General features: G+C 42.5%; 1 protein-coding gene across 3 annotated transcripts in view; it reads left to right on the top strand.

Moving 5' to 3' along the window:
* KAT14 (lysine acetyltransferase 14) overlaps positions 1–21,024 on the top strand; it is a 532,685-nt gene that overhangs the window by 248,856 nt on the left and 262,805 nt on the right. For all 3 annotated transcript variants that reach the window (XM_078648952.1, XM_078648953.1, XM_078648951.1), the window contains exon 4: positions 1,282–1,463. In XM_078648952.1, the coding sequence (XP_078505078.1) occupies positions 1,282–1,463 (182 nt within the window). The remainder of the gene's footprint in view (positions 1–1,281; positions 1,464–21,024) is intronic.

Raw genomic sequence — 21,024 nt, forward strand, 5'->3', positions numbered from 1 at the left:
GCCTCTTAAAGAACCTGTCCTGATTCCTTTAGATGCCATTTTGAAAATATAAAAAAATCTCTGGATTGTTACTATCTTTTACATTACAGCTCTGCCCAGCAATGAGATTGGCTGTGATTGCCAATGCTTCACTTCCTGTTTTAATCTCCTAAATTGGGGTTCAGGGTTGGCTTCATAGAATAAGTCTGCAGTGTTGGTTGTCCAGATCCCCAGGTATCTGAATACTTCTCACTATTTTGAAGTATAAGATCCGTTGATCATCTGTCTCTATCTTTAAGACCCTCCTTCATGACAGCTGCATGAGCTCTCTATTGCAAGACATAATGTGGGCTTACCAAGAACATACAGGGGCTTAGAGCCTGCCTATTTTCCACCATTGCCTGGCATTCCTGTCACAGTCATTTGCCTGCTTCTTAATTTTGTTCCAGCTGGTCAATATTGTGTTTGATCCTCCTATAGAGCTTTGTCTCCTTACCTTCGCTTTTGATTGGCAGGCTTTTAAGCATTTAATGCTTAATGTTCAAGCACTATTTGTTTCTTTTCTGTTGAGCACTCATGAGAGAACATGTTTTTCCAGCTGTCTCCCTCATGAACATCTCTTCCCTGCACTTTGTGTTGCTTTCTGTTGTCTGTGTGCTTCTCCTGTTCCTCTCCGTGTTGCGCTCTCCCTCATTTACCCCCATTGCTTTCTTGCCCATAACCTTCTCCTCTGTCCACTCCATGTTGCTCTCTCGCCGTTTGCTTCTCTTTTTCCCACCCCTCCTTCCATGTTGCTTCCACCACCTGCATCCTCCTCTCTCACCCTCTGCTTTTCTTCCTCAGCCATGTACTCCTCCTATTACTTGTTCGCCCTTGTACTTCCCTCACCAACTCCATGTTGCTCTCTCGCCTGTTTCTCCTCCCCACCTTGTACCCTCTGTATTGCTTCCGCCACACTGTTTCTTCTCTCACCCGCTTTTTAAAAATAAATTGCAATCTGATTATGATTGGTAACTAAACAGAGCTCCCCGCCCCTTGCGTCATTTTGCAAGTGTGCACAAGTCTAGTGCACACAACTATAAAAGAAAGGCCGTCATCCACGTCAGTCTTTCTTTGTTTTTGTTTCTTATACTTTAGTTCAGGTGGCACAGCATTGGTGAAGCTTTGCATCATGGCTAAAAGCCATTGGCAATGCAATTAAGTCCCAAAAGTGATACTTATTGACTATGCCATTGCATGTTTTAAATCTCAACTGAAACCCCGCTATGTTTATTTATTGTTACTGCTTTGTGTTCAATCTAGGAAAAAGACATCAACATGGTGGAGCACTGTCGCTGGTTGCCTCTCTGTGGGAAGTCCTATGTTCTTTCGCTCAGGTGCTCAAGAATTTGGAGAACCAGGATGGTGGAAACTTGTCCACAACAAGCCTCCAGCAATGAGACCAGAAGGAGAAATATTTTGTGCCTCCGGACTGAAAACAAAAGGTACTAACTATATCTGAATAACATCTCAAGTTGATTGCGGGGTATGTCATGCTCAATGGAGATGACCTTACCTTGGATTACCATTGAGTGCCTAAGTTAAACATATGTTCCTTAAAGTTTGGTTCAGTTTCTAGTAACTCCAAACATCCAATTTTTCCTGATCAAATGTAAATGTTTTTTTTTTTTTAGAGTAGACTTCTAAAAGGTAAGCTGGTATAATAAATTTCCGACATCCGATGACAATTTTGTTTCAACTAGTGCTTTAAAATATCAGTGGCATCTTCACTTGTTATGTGCTTTTCTGAAAAACCTTCATGGTCGTTTTTAGATCACGTCAAAAACAAATTAAGTTGAGCAAGGAACCTTGCATGAGGCCTTCCACCATTCAGCATTTTCTGTGAAAAGATGGAGCCCTTCAATTCCAAGGATTGTTCTTGGAGCATCTTTTATTAATTCTGAAAACAGGAAAAGGATTATATAGACAGACAGAAACAAATTCGACAGCAGATACCACTAACATCTAGGACCTCCAAATTTTTGTGATCATCTTATACATTTTCAGGTCTATAACTTTGGATGTGTTTTAATTTAAAATGATGTTCTGATAATCAGGTATTTTCAATGAAATTCAAAACGCGCTTGTATTACTTTAGTTTGATTTCTTTGAAAAAGTTATCTATCATTGAGCAAGCTTCTTTTGACTCAGTTGACTGTAACAAAAACCACACATGAGGCAAATTGATTTTATTCTGCGTAGGATAGCTTCTATTTTACTACAATAAGACTGTCTCTTGTAGAAGGACCACCTGGCAAGTATTTTTAATTAATTTAGGTTGAAATCCATTTTCCTTAATTGCGCCTCTAACTCCTTTTTCTGTTATTTCTGGGCTGTACAAACAAGCTGTGGTAGTGGAGTGCTCCAGCCTCTCATCTTTCTTGAAAGCTAGTCTGTCAATGTTGGGAGAAGTGTAATGCCCTGTGATTTGCTGGTGCATAGTTTCCCAGGCTGCCACATTGATGATTGCCTGCAGAGAAAACGTTGAAATCAGGGTAACCTTGCTGTTCACTCAACAGCTGTATTGTATGCTAGTTCTTATAAATCTCTCGTATGCCCCTTGATTTCTGCTGCTTAGGTCTGATGGATTCCAACAGCTTCAGTTCTGGGTCTTCTGATACTCATATTATTTTCACTGGTGCAATATCAAGGAATTGGATCCTTTGAGCTTGTACCATGTTACATGTGAAATACGAGTCTGCCCAGGATACAGTACTCCTGTGTGTCTTGTCAGCCATGATCTATTGGGTGCTGCTGGAACATTTGCAGCCAGTATAGGGAACCAATGGCCAATGACCAATGACCATTGCAGACTTGCCAGCACTGACTTCATAATGCATCATTGTGGAGGTGAATGAACAGAGGTGTAGCAAGTGGGACGTGGGCCGTCGTACAATCAAGTAAAACAGGTCCTCCTGGGAATCAGGTAGGTACAAACATCACTCATAATTGTGGTGAAGAGAGCCCCTCACATCACTGGACCACAGTGCCCCTGCACCTACAGCACCAGTGATAGTTATGCCCATGTGAGTAAAATTTGATGAAATCAGCGAGTAATTACACCTGAAATAATGGTTACAAGGAAGTGGGGCTACGGTGAATTCTCATCCATCAGTTAGACACATAAGCAGAATTGATCAAGGACCAAAGGAGTGAGATGCAGAACTTCTGAGCTATTAAGAGCATTTAAACTGTACTTTATGAACTGGTTAGCTCTTGCTTCAATTTTTCTCTGAGAGTGCCCTTCATAAACTTGGGAATTACCTTATTACTGAGGGGTAATAGAAGCAAGCAGGGAGATGAAATTCAGCAAATAAAATGAAAGCAAAAGAAAGGCATGCAGAAAAGAAAGAGAGAAAAGAACATGAGAGAAAGAAAATGGGGAAAGAAAATAAGAAAAGGGAAGAATAGAGGGCATGGAAGGGGCATAAAGAAATGAGCAACAACTGAAGAACAAGAATGAGGAACTGTTGAAATAAAAATAAAGAGGCCAATCATGACCAATGCTAGGAGAATAATTCTAAGTGAAACACTTCAAGAAAAAGATTGAAAAAAAGAGAGAAAGCAGGGAAGGAAAGAAAGAACTTGGGAGGGAGAAAGAGTTAAGAGGCTGCAACGTGCAGTGTTTGTGTCACAATTAACATGTGTGAGAGAGAGAGAGAGAGGGAGATAGAATAAATTTGGAGTTTTTTTGAAGCTTAGTTGCATGAATACTTGCCCTCTTTGTTTGTGTGTATAAAAGTGACCTCTTGTGCAGAATTGTTGCCCATAAAAATATTGACACTTTGTTCCGAATTCTTACAGTCCCAGGTCAGAATTAACTTGCTGCTAGGTGGGCACCCTAATCTCTTATTATTTATCATTCTTTGTAGGATTGAAGAACTGCATATCCCATGAGTCCCAAAATCTAATCAACAGTCCAACAATCATCATCCGAGATCAGTCCATAAGGGAAAGTGTAGTGAGGTTTAACCGGGCCGGTGCACAAGTTTCCATTTTACATGTTCACATTAAACCGTGACATCTTTTTTAGCAGGTGACATCTTGCCTGCTTTGCAGTACATTATAACATACTCAAAGTGGTCTGATGCATGCACATTTCTTCGTAACCATTTATCACAACACTCTACATTATTTTATGGAATGAAGTATACTGGGCACGCTGTCCCTGCATATTGTTGTTATCCGTTCGGAGTCAGTTCTGAGTTGGAAATACAAACAAAGAATAGCTAAGGACCTCCGATACAGTGCAAATTAGACCAGTTTTTATTATATAAAATGCTCTGACATTTATCTTGTCAGAGGAGCACTTCCATAGATTATCCTGGATATTCCAGGCTGGCTTCCTGATACATCACTCATACAGGTAAATATGGAGGTAAGCTACTCCAAGAAATCTGGCAGGATGCACCTCCTATCACGCTCTCTAGAGTAGAGTTGGGGTATGTGTTTTTTTCATTATGATATTTAGTCACATGTGCATATAATAATTGCAACGTTATGATGGTTGAATTCGTTATCTTTTATATCATGCTTGGAATACTGATAACAGTGCTTTGTTTCCTTCTGCTAATAACTGCAGCTCATGTATTTTACACAAGAATCCAATTGTTTAATTAAATGTTTGAAATGACAATTTGTGTATTTCTTGTGTCTCCCTTTGGGCATGCCTAAGGTAAACACAAAAGGTTAGATCTATTGCCATAACTTTCCTGGGAGGGGGATCAGAGTGGTCATGTTCTAAGGTTGCAGACACCGTCTGGTTCTGTGTCCAGTTTAGGGTTCCAGATGGCACACTGTGAGCTAGCTAGGAATTGCGTCAACATATTCTCATGATATGCGTGGACTGAGCAGACTGAGTATTTTGAAGCATATGTTGTCCAACCACACATTCTTGATTATTAGGAACCGTACGATAAAAGCACTTTCTTTTTCTTCATGCATAAGAGTTGACAATTGGATTTTCTCCTACTTCTACTTTTGTAACTGCTCTGGTTCTGTGGAACAAAAGTATAATTTAGCCTTTATTCAGCATTACATAATATCACTTGAGCTTAAAACATCAAAGTTTACCACAACAAAACCAGTACACGTATTTGTTCCCAACAATGAAATAGGATCCATAACCACTGAGTAGGTGCACTAGAGTCTTTGTATCAATTAGGGTGAGATAATCCTCACCTTCATTACCTTAATAGATTGGAAACTTTCCTTCACGATTGCCAGGACCTTCTGGTCTGGGCCGGAGGTTCAGTTTATGCAAGTTTAAAGCTCACTTATTACAAATGTAGCCTCTCCAATCAATTGTTTAAAGTAACAATTGTGAAACGTTGAGTCCATAGACCAATCTTGGACATTTAAAATGTCCCCCAAGCAGCTTCACAAAGAAAAAGCTTTATTTGCCAGGGCACGTCTGACAGAGTGCGACACAAAAATAGAGGTGCCAACTCCTGCCTCTCGTATATCCATGTCACTATGTAGGGCGAAATAGCTGGCATATAAGGTTTCTTATTCTCAATCGAAGCCTGTGTCTTATCTGAAGGCCTTAGTTCCCCTGTCACAGCTTCATAAGCCCTAATGCACCTCTCCACGCAAGGATTGTCTGGAAAAGCCGGTTATTGAATCACCCTTATATGAGACTTTGTGTTTGTTGACACTGTAAAAGATACTCCTTCTGGGGTGAACATCCTGGTCTGAGTTATGTACCAAGCTGCAGACACGTTGTCCATCATAAAGCGACAAACTCATACAGCTGATGCCTCCACACAAATTGAAGGAAGCTCCTGTGATGAGCGAAGATTGAAATTGTAAGATATGTTATAGTCATTTTATTTATAGAGCACACATTCAGCCTATTGTAGGAGACTAGAAAATGGATCTGAAGAGCTAATCAGAATATGCTTGTTTAAAAAGTCTGTGTTTGAGGCATGTGTGCTGTAGATATACATGCTTTGCTCCTGCCATTTAGTGTTGGGTCCGGATGTTTGCAAGTAGTTTTTCTTCGAATAAGTGTTTTCTAGTCACGAGGTATGGTGACTTCTCCTTTCAGTGATATTGCGCATGGGCATTGACTCCATTGTCAGATTGGTTTTTTTCGGCATCGGGTTTGGACGTGTGTTGCTGCGCTCCGGTTCTAAACCATTCTTCGGGTTCCCCTCAGTGCGCAATCCTCTCTACCCTCGACAGTATTGTTTTGTACGCGGAGAGGTAGGAAAAGCATATCGTTTCAGTCAACAAAATCTACTTTTTGACCAGAAATATTTGTGGACGGCCTTCGGGCTTAATCGCATTGATCCAGCTCTCCGTCGATGGAACAGATACCGTTCAAATTCTGTCCTCAGTGCCAGGCAAAGTATTTGCGCATTGACTCACACCAGGTGTGTAACTTGTGCTTGTCTCCGGAGCACAAAGAAGAAGACCGCAATGCTTGCAGATCCTTTCAGTCAAAGAAAACCCTTCACGATCGTCATGCTCGATGTTGAAAGATGCAGCGTTAAAGCATTGAAGACACGCTGCACATCTTCGGTGAAGGGTCAGGTCGAGAAGATATTGGCTAATCAGTGGAGGAGGAGGAAGAGGCCTTCTCTGTGTCTGAGTCAGATTCGGAGCTCCAGATAGACCTCGACCCGAAGAACTTCCGCAGGGACAGGGTGCCATGAGTACAGAAGACCCCTTGCCCCATCGACTCACTCACAAAAAAACTAAGGCTTCGGCATCACCTCTGCCTTCTGGCCAATGTCGGCATTGAGACGACGTTTCTGACGCCCCGCCTTCCAGCTCCGCTCCAAAACACCCAGTCAAGCCTTCCAGCTCGAGACTGAGTCAACACAAGCCCTCTTCGGAACCGAAGCCCTCCGATTCCAAGTCAAAATCTGTCTCAGAGCCGAAACCCTCCACGCTGAAAAATAAGCTGCCTTTGGAGCCGAAAACTTCCATACCCAAAGGGCAGGCCATATCGCCACCGAAATCGATGGCGCTGAAACTGAAAGATGTCCCTTTCGATCCAAATTTAGACATTGTTCCACCGAAAATGGATCCCAAACAGAAGAGACTTTATATTAACCCAGAACCTAGTCATATTCATACCTAGCTGCCTCGTAAACACAAGCTTCCTGTTGAGGACAGTCATTACAAGATCCCTTTAAAAAAGAAGACTGTTAGTACCAGCCTTCTTAATCCACCACCAGTATCCCTTCCACCACCCTCTCCTCCAACTTTAATTCCTTTGCACTTCACACTTAGGATTCTCCACAATCTCAGCATGACAAAGACGATATTGACTAGGGAGACACGCACTTACCAGTAGATCCATGGAAGGATGGCACAATTCACCATCCATTAGACAACGATCCAGACCTTGACCCTGCCAAGCCATCTCCACCTGATGACAATGCATCTTGTCAGGAACTCATTGCCAGGGCTACAGAATACCATGGGGTGGTACTGCACAAAGAATCCTTAGAAAAGGATTTGATTTTTTGTGTGAGACATTAATATCCATACACAGGTCTACACAAACACTCCCTATGCTTAAGGGTTTGATGCGACACGCTGACAAAGTTTTTAGAGATCCTGTGCGTGTACGCATCTAGAGTCCTAGAGTCGACAAAAAGTATAATGCCTCCCCAAAAGATCCAATATTTATTAAGGGCCAGTAGCCACTGGACCTACTGGTACAGTCCAATGCTTGCAAACGAGCTAATTCCCAAACCTCTGGGGACGCTCCTCCACCAGACAAAGAATCCAAGCTAATAGACACTTCTGGCAAACGCATGGCTGCTCAAGCTGCAATCACTGGCGCATTGCAAACACGCAGGCCCTTTTGCCCAGATATGACAGGGCACACTGGGATGAAATGGAACAATTGCTCCAATATCTCCCAGATGAGCGGAAAGCAAGAGCACAAGATTTGGTAAATGAAGAAAAGCTCATTTCTAATTCTTCAATAAGATGTGCTCTAGATGCTGCTGATGCCGCAGCTAGGGAGGTCAACAGTAGCATCTTACTCAGAAGACATGCTTGGTTAAGGATTTCCGGGTTTAAGCCTGAAGTCCAACTATTTATTTTAAATACACCATTTGATAAAATACATCTCTTTGGTCCTGAGGTCGATCAGGCGCTTGAGAAAATGAAAAAGGACACTGAAGTGGCTAAGTCCATGGGAGCGCTCCAGTCACCTTCAAACAGAGGCTCCTTTTGTTGCTCCTCCTACTGAGCAGGGTCCAAAACAATACCCTCAGGCCAGAACACCCCCTCTTACAAAGGTAATAACCAGTCCCCTTTCTCAAGAGGCTTTTTTCCGAGGAGGATATAGAGGATACAACTATAAAGGCAGGGGTAAGGGCACCACACCACGTATCTCCCATTCCCCTACTAAGCAGTTACTACCCCATGCTTCCCTCCGACCATACCACACATGTCTGAGGAAGAATTCAACAGTTTCTCCTCATTTGGCAATCTAGAACAACCGACAAATGAATGATCAGAATTATCCAACATGGTTGTTGCCTGGAGCTTACCACCAATCCTTCAAACATTCCGCCTCGCTCTCACAAATTCTCTCCAGACCACTTGCAGTTGCTCGAACAGGAAGTGCAATCTCTCTTATTAAAAGGAGCCATATAACCAGTTCCAGTACAGTAAGGTTCAGGGGCTTACTCTATATTTTCTGATTTCCTAGAAGAACAGCTCTTTAAGACCTAATCGGGATCTCATGGAGTTAAACCAATATAGAACACGTTCACATCATAACCCCTTAACAGGTACTTCCACTTTTCCAGAAGGGAGATTTTATGTCTACTCTAGACTTCAAAGAAGCATATGTTCATGTTCCATTACATCCAGCTCAATGCAAACAGCTCAGAATTGTGATAGCAGCCAAACATTACCAATTCAAAGTACTCCCGATTGGAGTAACTACTGCTCCCAGAGTATTTACCAAATGCCTGGCAGTAGTCGCAGCTCATCTCAGAAGACAACATGTTCACATCTTCCCCTACCTAGACGACTGGCTCATCAAAGCCAGCACTTACCAAAACTGTCTGCGACCCACTCAGACCACAATAGACCTACTTCATCAACTGGGCTTCACGGTCAATGCACAGAAATCTCACCTGCAACCTTCACAGATGCAATCTTACCTAGGGGCCACTCTAGACACTATCAAAACTCTAACTTCTCCCAAAGTAGCCAGAATTCACAACATTCAGTTTGATACTACAGTTTCATTCCTACCAAACATTACCAGCCAGAGTGTTCATGCAACTGCTGGGAATGATGGTGTCTTGCATTGCAATTGAACTCCATGCAAGACTCCAAATGAGTTCCCTACAAGCAAGAGTGCTTAGCATGTCAGTGGAATCAGTCGCAGGGTCAATTAACCAATCTAGTGTTGGCAGACGGACGCACCCATTGATCCCCGGAATGGTGGAACCCACAAAATGTATCAAAAGGACTACCTTTCATCTACCCTATACCACAGATCGTGCTCACAGCAGATGCATCCCTGACAGGTTGGGGTGCCCAACTCCTAAATTATACAATACAAGGCCTGTGGTGCAACAAGCACAAAAAACTCCAAATCAACTATCTAGAGCCTCTAGCAGTGTTTCTAGCGCTCAAAGCTTTTCAAACTCACTTGATAGGAAAAGCTGTCCTAGTCCGGACAGACAACATGACAGCAATGTACTATCTACAAAAACAGGGGGATGACACGCTCTCTAAAACTGTCATTCCTCTCTCAAGCCATTTGGAATTGGGCAATACATTACAGGATTTATCTTCTGGCAGAAGACCTTCCAGGGGTAAACAATCAGATTGCCGACCTCCTCAAAAGAAAGAGGCAGCAAATTCACAAGTGAGAGCTTCATTCCCTAGTTCTCCTTCCATACTTCCAACAGTGAGGATTCCCACAAATAGACTTGTTCGCTACAGCCGACAGCACAAAATGCCCAAACTTTGGCTCCAGATTCCCACCCCTGCTCTCAAAAGGCAATGCCCTACGGATGAACTGATCAGGGATATTTGCCTACGCGTATATGCCTCTCCCACTCATTCCGTGTCTGGTTCAGAAGCTCAGGCAAACATCTCTCACTCTGATTCTAGTAGATCCCACATGTGCCCATTAACCATGGTACACCATCCTGTTGGAGCTGTCATTAGTTCCACATCAAAAGCTGCATCGCACCTCTAGGCTCCACGAGCAGAACTATTGAGAAATCAGGCATCCATATCCCAAAGAACTAATCTTAGCGATCTGGATCCTAAAGTCATAGAGTTTGGTTATCTAAATCTACCACCAGACTGTATGACTATTCTAAAAGAAGCAAGAAAGCCCACTACCAGGGCATGTTATACAGCAAAGTGGAAAAGATGTGTTGTCTACTGTAAGAACAAGATCCATCCTCTAGATGCTTCTATACAAAATAGTATCTGTTACCTGCTACACTTACAATGAACTGGAGTGGCTTATACATCTATTCGTTTGCAACGCTAGATGGCAGGAGTATGCAAAGCTTCTGAATTTATAGCTCTACATGCCAAGAACAGATGCTTACTGGGTAAGCAACATAATCCTTTTCATACTTGAATAGAATTGCTTCAGATTAGATTAAAGGCAAATGTTTGTCACGAACTAGTTACAGATAAAAGATAAAAGTAATGCAAAACTGTGCATCGCAGATTTGTTTTCCAAAGTTTCGGCATGACCAGGAGGTTCGAGTGATCTGATCTTAGGTTTCAGCTAGGTGTGTAGTATTTGCCCTTTATGGTGATAAATTTGGGATGGGAAGCAATGCCTCTCAGCGCCTTGCATGTGAGATAACAGGTCTGAAAGTGAATTTTGCTTAATGGAAGCCATTAAAGTTTTTTTCAGTAGAGAAGTACTATGTGCCCACTTTGACTGGTGCTATATGAGGCAATCGGCTTAGTTTTGAATGACCTATAGTCTTATGAATAGTTTTATTAGATGGTCCTAAATAAATAGAATTAGCATAATCTAATATAGATATGTCTATTGCATCACTACGTTTTTTTTGCTTAAAATGGAAGAAGCAGGGTTTCTTTTCTCAGTAGTTTCAGCATAACCAAATATTTTGATACTAATTTTTCAACTTGCTGTTTCATGGTAAAATTGCTATAGATTACAACTCCCAGGCATTTAGCTGAGGGTTTAGACACAGATAGCAGTCCCATTTGCGAGGGTCAATGGAATTGGTTCCAAAAGTTGGTCTTACTCTTTAAAATTACTGTCCCAGCTATGTCCATGTTGAATTTTACTTGATTCAAGCTCATCTAGTCACTGATAAATATCATCTAGTTTTGGAACTTGAGATACAAGGCCGATCTGTGTAGATGAATTAACAATTGTGATTCATCTGCGTAATTATACAGCCTGCAATCTCTCAATGCTAATTCTTAACCAATGGTTTAATGTATAGATTAAAGAGACATGGGGACAGTGTTAAACCCTGAGGAAACCCACATTCCAGTGTTGCAGTGAAGTTTGTTAGTTGAACTACCTGTGTGAGGTTGAATTAAAACATTTTTGAGCCACTTTAAGGCAGAGCCTCTTCTAGATGGTCAATCACTATCTTGTGTTTAATCATGTAAAATACGGCTGGCAGGTTCAAAAGAACCAGGCAGAAACAAGTTCAAGGTTGTCATCCCATCTTAAGTTGTTAATAGGACACCTGACTCTGTGCTATGCAGCATCCTGCTTGCAAAGGATGAGAAAAATATATAGACTGAATGTGAAAGCATACGTCTTGTGCAACATGAGATTCTAAACATTTTTGTAGGGCAATGGAGCAACGAGATTGACCTGCAGTCCTTAAGTGTTTCGGGTTTGTCTCCTCTCCGTGTTTTTTTTAACTAGAAGATGTACTATCACATTTTTTAATGTAGCAAGAACTTCTTCTTGTGCTAATGACGTTATCAAAAGACTCATCAAGGAATTTCTAACAACTGGAGTCAAAGATTTTATTACCACTGGAGGACTAGAGTCCATGGAAAAACCAGATTTGACACTTGTCATCAGTTTGTAAATCCTTTTCTTATTTATTTCTTGGAATGAGGATAACGTGGTAGGGTTTCTGTCCTTTTTCACTTAAGCAAACTAAGAATAGTGGTAATTTTGTCTGGGGACAAAAATTCAGTCCCCAAAAATAATTTTGTTTATTATTTGCTTTTAGTAGTTGCATCCTTCAGATCCAGTCTTACTAACCAATCATTTGGAATGTCTCAGAGGAGGTGCATTCTTTTTATTTCAAACTGGCGATAAACCTAAAAGAATTCAACAAATGGTTGGTCTGTCACCAGGCGATGCCCCTTGTCCTCTTTAGGAGGAGATTGTTTAGGAACCTTCTTGGGTGTTCATCCATACTGGCCCTTTACCAAGAATTGCCTTTAGCTCCTAGTCTGTATGCTCTGGTGTCACTTATACTCTACCTGACCTAAGGGCAAAAGAAAAGTTATGTGATCTCCCAATCAGGCTGTTCACATGCCAGTGAACCTCCTCACCTCTTGTCTTATGACAAAAGAGGAGAGAGCCAGACATGCACACTTTTGTCCAGCCTTGTGACACCATCTACTGGTGCTGCACCTCGTGGTATAACTTGCAGAAGTATTCTCCAATCGACTTTTCATGGGGTTTTGTCCCATAGTGATCTGCCTCTCCTGTCAGAGCACAGTGCAGCCTGTACAGGTCTTGGAGGTAAATTGCAATCGGAAGGCGTAGCCTGACTACTATAGTCCTGCGTTATTCTCCTGTCATTGAATCAGGCAAGCTCTAACACTTCACAATACCAGAAAGAAAGAAAGAAAACATGAATAAGCATGTGGCAAATCTCTTAAAGCCCAAGTACAGTGTACAGAGAAAAACATATTTGGCTGCTAAACGTTGAACAGAGAGTACGTGATTTTCTTCGTTTTATAAGGGGACCTCGTATGAAGTTTAGGGGACAGTTGATTGATTTATTTTGGGACTAATGGGATATGTAGTCTTAGAGTGTTGTGGGAATACTGATGTGTGTGGGCTTCTGAGCAAACAAATGGAGAAAGAAATTGCATAATCCGAGCCTCTGGTTGTGACAGAATTTTTCTCTCATTTTGATGGTCTTTCCTGGAACGTTTGTATTGAACACTAATTGCATCAGGCATTGAAGCAGTTTCATTTTTTCCTGGCATGCATGTGTTGACCTGCCCATGGACAAGTCAACACATGCAACACGTACTGCAAGACTATGAAGCCTAAATTCCTTATGGAAGAGAATCCATAATCAGTACTGCAGAAATTGGCATGTCAAAGGTTTAGGTATCTCTAAAGTGTTTTGACTGAGTTGCAGGAACAGCTCCAAAAACTTCCTTTCAAACCATTTGTTTATGTTTTGAGGATATAGATTTTTCAACTATCTGGCGTGGATTTGATTATTTGGTTAGTAAGGGCTATAAACTTTCCCCAACACCATTATGCACACTTTCCCCATTCTTGGTGACAGTGGCAAATTACACCTTATTTTCCGGTCTTCCTTGTCTGCTTCTGAATCTGCTTCAGTAGACAAAAGGTTTGGATTTTTACCTTTCTCTAAGGTTTCGTAGGCAGCTTATTCACACTACTTTCCTTTTCCATTCCCGAAAGCTGTATGGACCAGGGACCTCTCCTTCGCACTTCCATGCCACCAAACCAAAACCAAATTCGGTAGCAGGATGATGCAGTTAATTAAATTACTCCTCAGGGATTTCCATTTAAAGTCTTAAGCACGAAATGGTCCCACCCACATGCAGAGACCCTGAAGCACTTCTTCAATATATATCTTCTTAAGTGTAGGTTTTTGCCATTCTTTGGGAAGGCATGTAGAGACATTTAGGAAAGAAAATAGGTCATGCAGCCTATAGGCATAGGCTACAATGGGACACTTCATAATGAGCTCAAAAAAGTCCAGAAGGAAGAATCTATGTATAATTTTATGATGACTTAGTGTAAATCTCCCTCACAAATCCTTTTTATGATAGAGAAGAAGAGGAAAAGGACAGTGTAGCCTAATAGGCTGCCATTAAATGTTTAAAACTAAAGACTGTGCCTTTAAGAACCCATTGACCACCAGTATCCCATCATGCTCAGCAGGTGACAGTTGCTTCTATTCTTTTTTTCTGGCCCCTGCTGACAAGACTATGGATCATGGAGCTCGGTCCTTTTAGGCTTTTTTCTTCATAATTCTCACTAGAAATTGGTGACACCTATATTCGACGTTTTTTATCTCTCCCTGCCCTTTTCTATTATTTTCTGACAGAAAAGTAAGGTATTTTGTCAAATAAAATGCCTTCATTGTTAGACAAGTGCCCAAAAAGTGGGCTGAAAAAGGCCAATACAGACCCTCACAAGGTCTGTATCATCTGTCTAGCATCATCTCACATTCCTGACTCATCATTGAAGGAACTTTTTGCGGTGCACCTTACGTGAAAGTGAGACGATTCACCCTCATGGGACTGAAGAGAGACTGCACCAGAAAACACAGCCTGAAGTTAGGACCTCCCCTAGGGGAAGGTCAGTTTTCCACCAGAGTTCTTTCTTCCACCTCTAGAGATGTGGGAGGTGGAAAAGCGTTTTTCTGGCCAAAAACGACATCAGTCCCAGCCGATGTTGAGAGCATCGACATCAATGCAAGGTACAGCTCCGACTTGTTCGCTGTCAAGAGCTGGATCAACATCGAGAAAGCGATGTACTTCGTGGGAGGGCGGTCGATGTCGAGGAGTGGAGTGGACAACTAAACATTGTAATGAAATGTCGACGTCAAAGAGTTTCTCGACATCGAGGAGACAAGAAAGATAAGAAGAAGAATATATCCTTTTTCAGAGTGTCAATTTTCAAGAGCATATTAACCCTTTCCCATTCTGGTGCCATCATCTCCTCATTCAACGTCACCTGCTCCACCATCACCCCCATCACTGGCACTACCTCCTCCACCCCAAGCGCCTTGCCTCCCTACATGTAGCTCCTCCTCCAGTAGAGCCAGTTCCTCCTAGACATCCAACTCCCAGAAATATTTTGTGCTCTTGTACGTGCCACCATGCTAGTCATCATTCTCATCACACTCCAAGATGCTAACCAACATCTTTGCACCATTCACCTCAGCGACATAGACACCATCCAAGATCGAGGTCTCATCGCAGACATACAGACACGCCTTCCTCATCTACAAGAGGATAGTCTCCAATGCTATCAGATTCTTCACCGGCCCGTATCTCCCCTGTGGATGATATCACAACATTCCAAGAGTTTCTAGTACGTGGAGCAGTCAAGCTAAATATACAGATGTTGCACATCTGTAATATTTGAAACTCTACAACAACGAACAGCTTCAAGACCACTACTTCTACTGGTCCCTTGCCTTCTAGAACCTGTCATGGAGCTGGTTTTGACACCGGCCACTCTTAAGGCTGCTCTGTCAAGGCTGCAGAAGAAATACCGGCCTAAATATCAAGACTCTTTATTCCTCTGCTCTGATCCCCCTCCAGGTTCTATAGTGATATTTCAACTAAGAAACACCACTCTACTTCTCAATCATCATCGGCTCCTCCAGACAAAGAGAGCAGGAAACTGGACTCTGCAGGCTGCAAAGTATGCAGCACTACTGCAACTTTCATGAAAGCAGCCAGCGCAACAGCTCTTTTTGGCAGATATGATAGAGCCCTTTGGACTCCATCCCTCATTTTGCTGAGCATCTCTCAAGAGATAAGAGAGCAGACTTTCTGGCGAACGTACACGAGGGAACAATGGTGTCTAGTGATTAGTGCTGCAGTGGATTCATCCCCATCAGCTGCTCATGGTTATTGTCACAGAGTAACTTTAAGGAGCCATGTTTGGCTCTGGTTGACATACCTTATGCCAGAGAGTCAGCAATGCATACTGAATCTTCCATTGTCAGGGTCTATGCTCTTCGATCGCCATGTTGATGACGAAATGGCAAGGATGAAAAGCGAAACGGAAACTCTAAAAGCGGTGGGTCTAGAGAGACCAAATGAACAAATAAAATCCTTCAGACCCTACTGGTGTCGCTTTCATTCTCAGAGGGTTCAAATCCCTTGGTGGTACACAGCCAGATCTCAGCACCAACACCTGAGATCTTTCCAGCAACAATGGAAACAGACAAGAGAACACTCTACCCATTAGCCTTCCCAGGGAGGTAAACCGGCAACAGCGCCAAATCATGAGTCCTTTCTTCCCCCTCTTCCGTTACCCACTCTGTAGGTGGAAGAATTACTTATTATCTGGCAGAGTGGCAAAACATCACAAAAGACGCCTAGGTTCTGAATATTGTGCAAAGTGGATATTGTCTCAGGTTCACCAATCCACCACAGCCCATCCCTCCCAAACTGTCCAAATTCTATCTCACATTGCTATGATCAGAGGTCAACGTTCTGTTACAGAAAAAAACCCACATGGATCACCTATAGTTTCAGGGCACATGGTCTCAGAGAGATATGACTTAACACATCAGTCTCCGTGAGCTCTGTGCAGTTCACCTAGCGCTCAAAGTCTTTCACCCATCATTCACGACCAACACCCTGCTTGTTCAGACAGACAACACCACCACCATGTACTACCTTAACAAGCGGGGACGAAGTCCAGAGCCCTGTCACTCGATGCCCAGGCAATCTGGAGGTTGCTCTTGGACAGGAACCTAGAGATCATGGCCACTAACCTCCCAGGTGTTCAAAATGTGCAAGCAGATGCGCTCAGCAGAGCAGAGTGCTTGAAGAAAACCACTAGTATCTCCTAAATGTGGGGCATACCACCCATTGACTTGTTTGCCACAGATGAAAACTAAAAAGCGAAGGCCTCATCTTGAGGAACAACCATCTAGGGACTCTGGGGAATGGCTTATGAATCGATTGGTCCCTCAAATTTCTTTATGCCTTTCCACCAATCCCCCGGATCCCAGTAATCTTAATCAAGCTATCCCAGTCGAAAGCCAAGATGATACTCATAGCTCCAGAGTGACCATGTCAGTGGTGGTTCACGGACCTGCTTCACCAGTCGTTGTATCCACATCTCAGGCTGCCAAGCAGACCAGACCTCCTAACAAAATTCAAAGGCCAGATGGTTCACCCTGATCTCTCCTCCTTGAATATGGCTGCTTGGCTCCTCAGCTAGTGCAGTACGGGCATTTGAACCTGCCACAAGACTGTATGGAGATCCTCAAAGAGGTTAAGCTGCATTCCCCTTGTTCTGCTTATGCCTTCAAGTGGAAAAGATTTTGGATTTGGTGTTCCTCCCAGAATGTGAACTCTACTGTTTGCCAAGAAGCTGTTATTCTTCTGTATCAGGCTCACCTGGCAGCTCTCAATGCCCATAGCAAATGTCCTTCTCCAACCTCTTTTTTCAAACTCTAAAGGATTTTTTTTTAGAAGGGTTGAAGGTTTTCCCTCACTTTAGATGTCCCTCTCCTCTTTGGGAGCTCAGCATAGTACTTTCACGTTTTATGTGGGATCCCTTTGAACCTATCCTCAAAGCCTCCCTGCAACACCTTTCTTGGAAAATGGCTTTCCTCGTAGCTATTACATCAGCTTTCAGGGTTAGCGAGATTCAAGCAATATGTTCTCGCAAAACATACACAGTATTCCACTCTAACAAAGTGGTCATAAGAACTCAGCCAAAATTCCTCCTGACTGTTATTTCAGACTTCCATGACAACCAGACCATCTCTTTACCTACATTCTTTCAGAATCCCTCAACTCCAGCTGAAAGAACTCGTAACTCCCTGGATGTGAGGAGAGTTCTTAAATTTGACCTAGATAAAACAAAGAACATCCACAGATCAGACCAATTGTTTATCAACTACGGTCCGGTTTGTACGGGGTTAGCCACTTGCAAACAAACCATTACCCAATGGATAGTTTCCTGTATTCTATTGTGCTATCAAAAGGCTAACAAAACGCTATCAACTAAATCCAAAGTGCACTCAACCAGAGGTAAAGCGTCTACTGCTGCTTTATTAAGGAATAAACCTATTCCAAATCTTTGCAAAGCAGCCACTTGGAGGCGGTTCATACATTCATCAAGACCTATTGCCTAGACTAGGACGCTAGGGCAGATGCTCAAGTAGGACAGACATTCCTCAGAAATGTATTCACTTAAACTACCGTAGTGGATTCTCTGTTCTCTCCACTGATCTTAGTAGGGATGGGCTTGCTAAACTATTCAATGCTTATGACTATAAATGGAAATCACCTGCGAGAAGAGAAATAGTTTCTTACCTGTAACTCCAATTCTCTCGTAGGGGAATTTCCATTATAGTCGTAAGCTACCTTCCCTCCTCCCCGGTGGAGTGGACAGAGGTAATCATGGGATCTACATATCATCGTGCATCGCCTTTAAAAAGTACTGAAGCAACTGCCACTTGCTGAGCATGATGAAATACTATTAGTCTCTGTGTTTTTAAAGGCACAGTCTTAAGTTTTACCATATTATGACAACCTCTGAGGCTACACTGTCCATTTCTCCTTCTTTTCCATGATAAAATGGGTTTGTGAGGGAGATTTTGCTAAAGCATCATCAAATTATACATATATGCTTCCTTCTGGTCTTTTTTTTTAGCTCAATATGAAGAAGTAGGTCATTGTAGCCTATGTCTATAGGCTGCATTATCCGTTTTCTTTCTTAAGTGTCTCTACAGACCCTGAAGAAAGGCGAAAATCTACACTTCAGAAGGTAGATATTGAAGAAGTGCTCAGGGGTCCCTGCATGTGGCCGGGACTATTCTGTGCTTATGACTATATTGGAAATTACCCTACGAGAGAACTGAAGTTACAGGTAAGAAATTATTCCTTTCAAGGCACATAAATGAAACCACACATCTCCAACTAACCTTTTCATGACACTTATTTTACACTTTATAGCATAAAAGCTGGAGGCAGTGGTTATTTAACTGCTAATTAACATGAGAGAGGGCACTTCTTCATTGCCTTGGCCGCCCCTAACTATAGTGCAAAACAGTGGAAGTAAATCATCATATTAAGGAGGGGACAAGCTATCCTATTGACCCACTTGCAGTACCCATATTGAACACATGAAATAATGGTTGGAAACAGAAGCAGATGAGAGCTGTTAGTAAAATAACTCACTTAAATAAAAGTCAAAATTGATGCCAAGTCATCACAAGTACACAACTCCTCATTAGACCCTGTGCAATCAGGCTCAGACGGGGTGGTCATTTTCCAGGACTTTCTACAGAAATTCATCCTTTAAACTATAAATGGGAATAGTCAAAACTAAGTTTTGCTTTTAAGATATTAAAACAGATATTCTGTCACTCGGTTCACACGCTAGGGACCTCAAGAAAACAGTAAATACAAAGTCAGAAGAGCAACCTCAACTGGAGGGGGGGGTGAAAATTCAGGACCTGCAAGAGCAGAATGGAATCAAGAATTGCAACTTAAGCATGAAGATCTGGAAATCAGATCACATAGAAACAAAATCTGAATACAAGATGTTCCATGTGATGTGAAGGGGCAAGATATACAAAGGTTTGTGAGGGACCTGCTACATTCACCCAAAGAGACACTCAAAGACCCAGATTCCAGCCTACCTCCCATTAAGACTGTATCAACCCCACGGTTGGACTGGGGGACAACACACCACCACACGTTTTGGTGAGCAAGAGAAACAAATCTCCTTAGCGCAGAAAAGAATCTGATTCCAACTCTGTGAAGAACTTCGCCCTCCACACTGAAAAGGCAGATCGATTTCAAGACTATAATGGGCCACCTCTGATCTCAAGAGACACCCTGTCAGTGGAGCTACACCTTTTGTCTTAACTTTGCCCGGAAAAGAAAGAGAATAGTAGCACTTACTCTAAGAGCCATAAGAGGTATATTGTGGCTAATAGGTGAAAGTGACCTGTGTCTTGCACAAGAGGTGCTGGATCACAAGATGGCACAGGGCAAATGCAGAGGATAAAGAATTCCTCGCCTGATGACACTGTAGCTTCTCTGGTGAGCCTGCTTCAGCTTTTGAGAAGTGTTGGAATGGTAGAGGCTGCAAATAGCAAAAGAGTCACCCTCCTGTAGCCTCAGACTCCATGAATGAAAATGAGGACACAAAGGCAGTCTCCAGAGCCAGTGAGGAGTATTGTTATGTGACTTTTTATCCTACCAAGTTACACATGACAAGTCTCATACCTTGATGGATACTTATCAGATACAGAAATCCAACAGTTTTAAGTTGTAGTCGATGAACAATATTCATCCAAACCTGAAATACTTAAAGCTGCCAGCAACGGTGCCCTCTGTCTCCATTGTTTTTCACCTTATCACTGGACTCCCTCACTGAGAGGAAATCTAGCACAGAAGAATTTGTAGGAATTTAGATTGTTGGATCAATTCAAGATGACTAAGGATGCGGGCAACATACTGTTATCAAATACAGACCCACTCAGGGTGGTGTTTAGGCCTAGACAAATCTCAAGATAGATTGGAGATGCACGACTCAGCCACTCATGAACGGAGGTCTGGGACTCCCCAGTATAAGCAAATACTACCAAGCATCCCGATTAGCGTGCAGAGAAGCAGGGGAAAGAACAGAATTGGAAAAACATTGGTCCTTCATTCACTAAGTAAGCAGGGCACAAATATCGAAAGTACTGTGAATGTACAGGCAACTCTGTAGCTGGGGCCTATACTCCTACTTAGTAAGTGTGACCACCCTAGTGTTACAGGAAAAAGTGACAAGAGAAGTGGTCCACTCCTCACACCCATCCCAGTTCACACTGATTTTGTGCAAGCCTTTTTGTTTATTTTTTTTAACGTTTCTTTGAGAGTTGGAGTTGGCAGGAGTCCCCTGGAACACTGCCTACTCCCCAGAAGCATTCCACAATTCACATTGGTGAAGGGATCCAAAGAGAACCTCTTCCCTTTTGCGAACAAGTTACCACCCCCACCTTGGGTGCCAGTACTTTTCAATGATTTGCAACCGAAATTTCAGATACATCTAGTACAATTAGCTATTTA

The sequence above is a fragment of the Lissotriton helveticus genome, chromosome 6 (genome assembly GCF_964261635.1).
Source record: "Lissotriton helveticus chromosome 6, aLisHel1.1, whole genome shotgun sequence".
In the NCBI taxonomy this organism is placed as follows: Eukaryota; Metazoa; Chordata; class Amphibia; order Caudata; family Salamandridae; genus Lissotriton; species Lissotriton helveticus.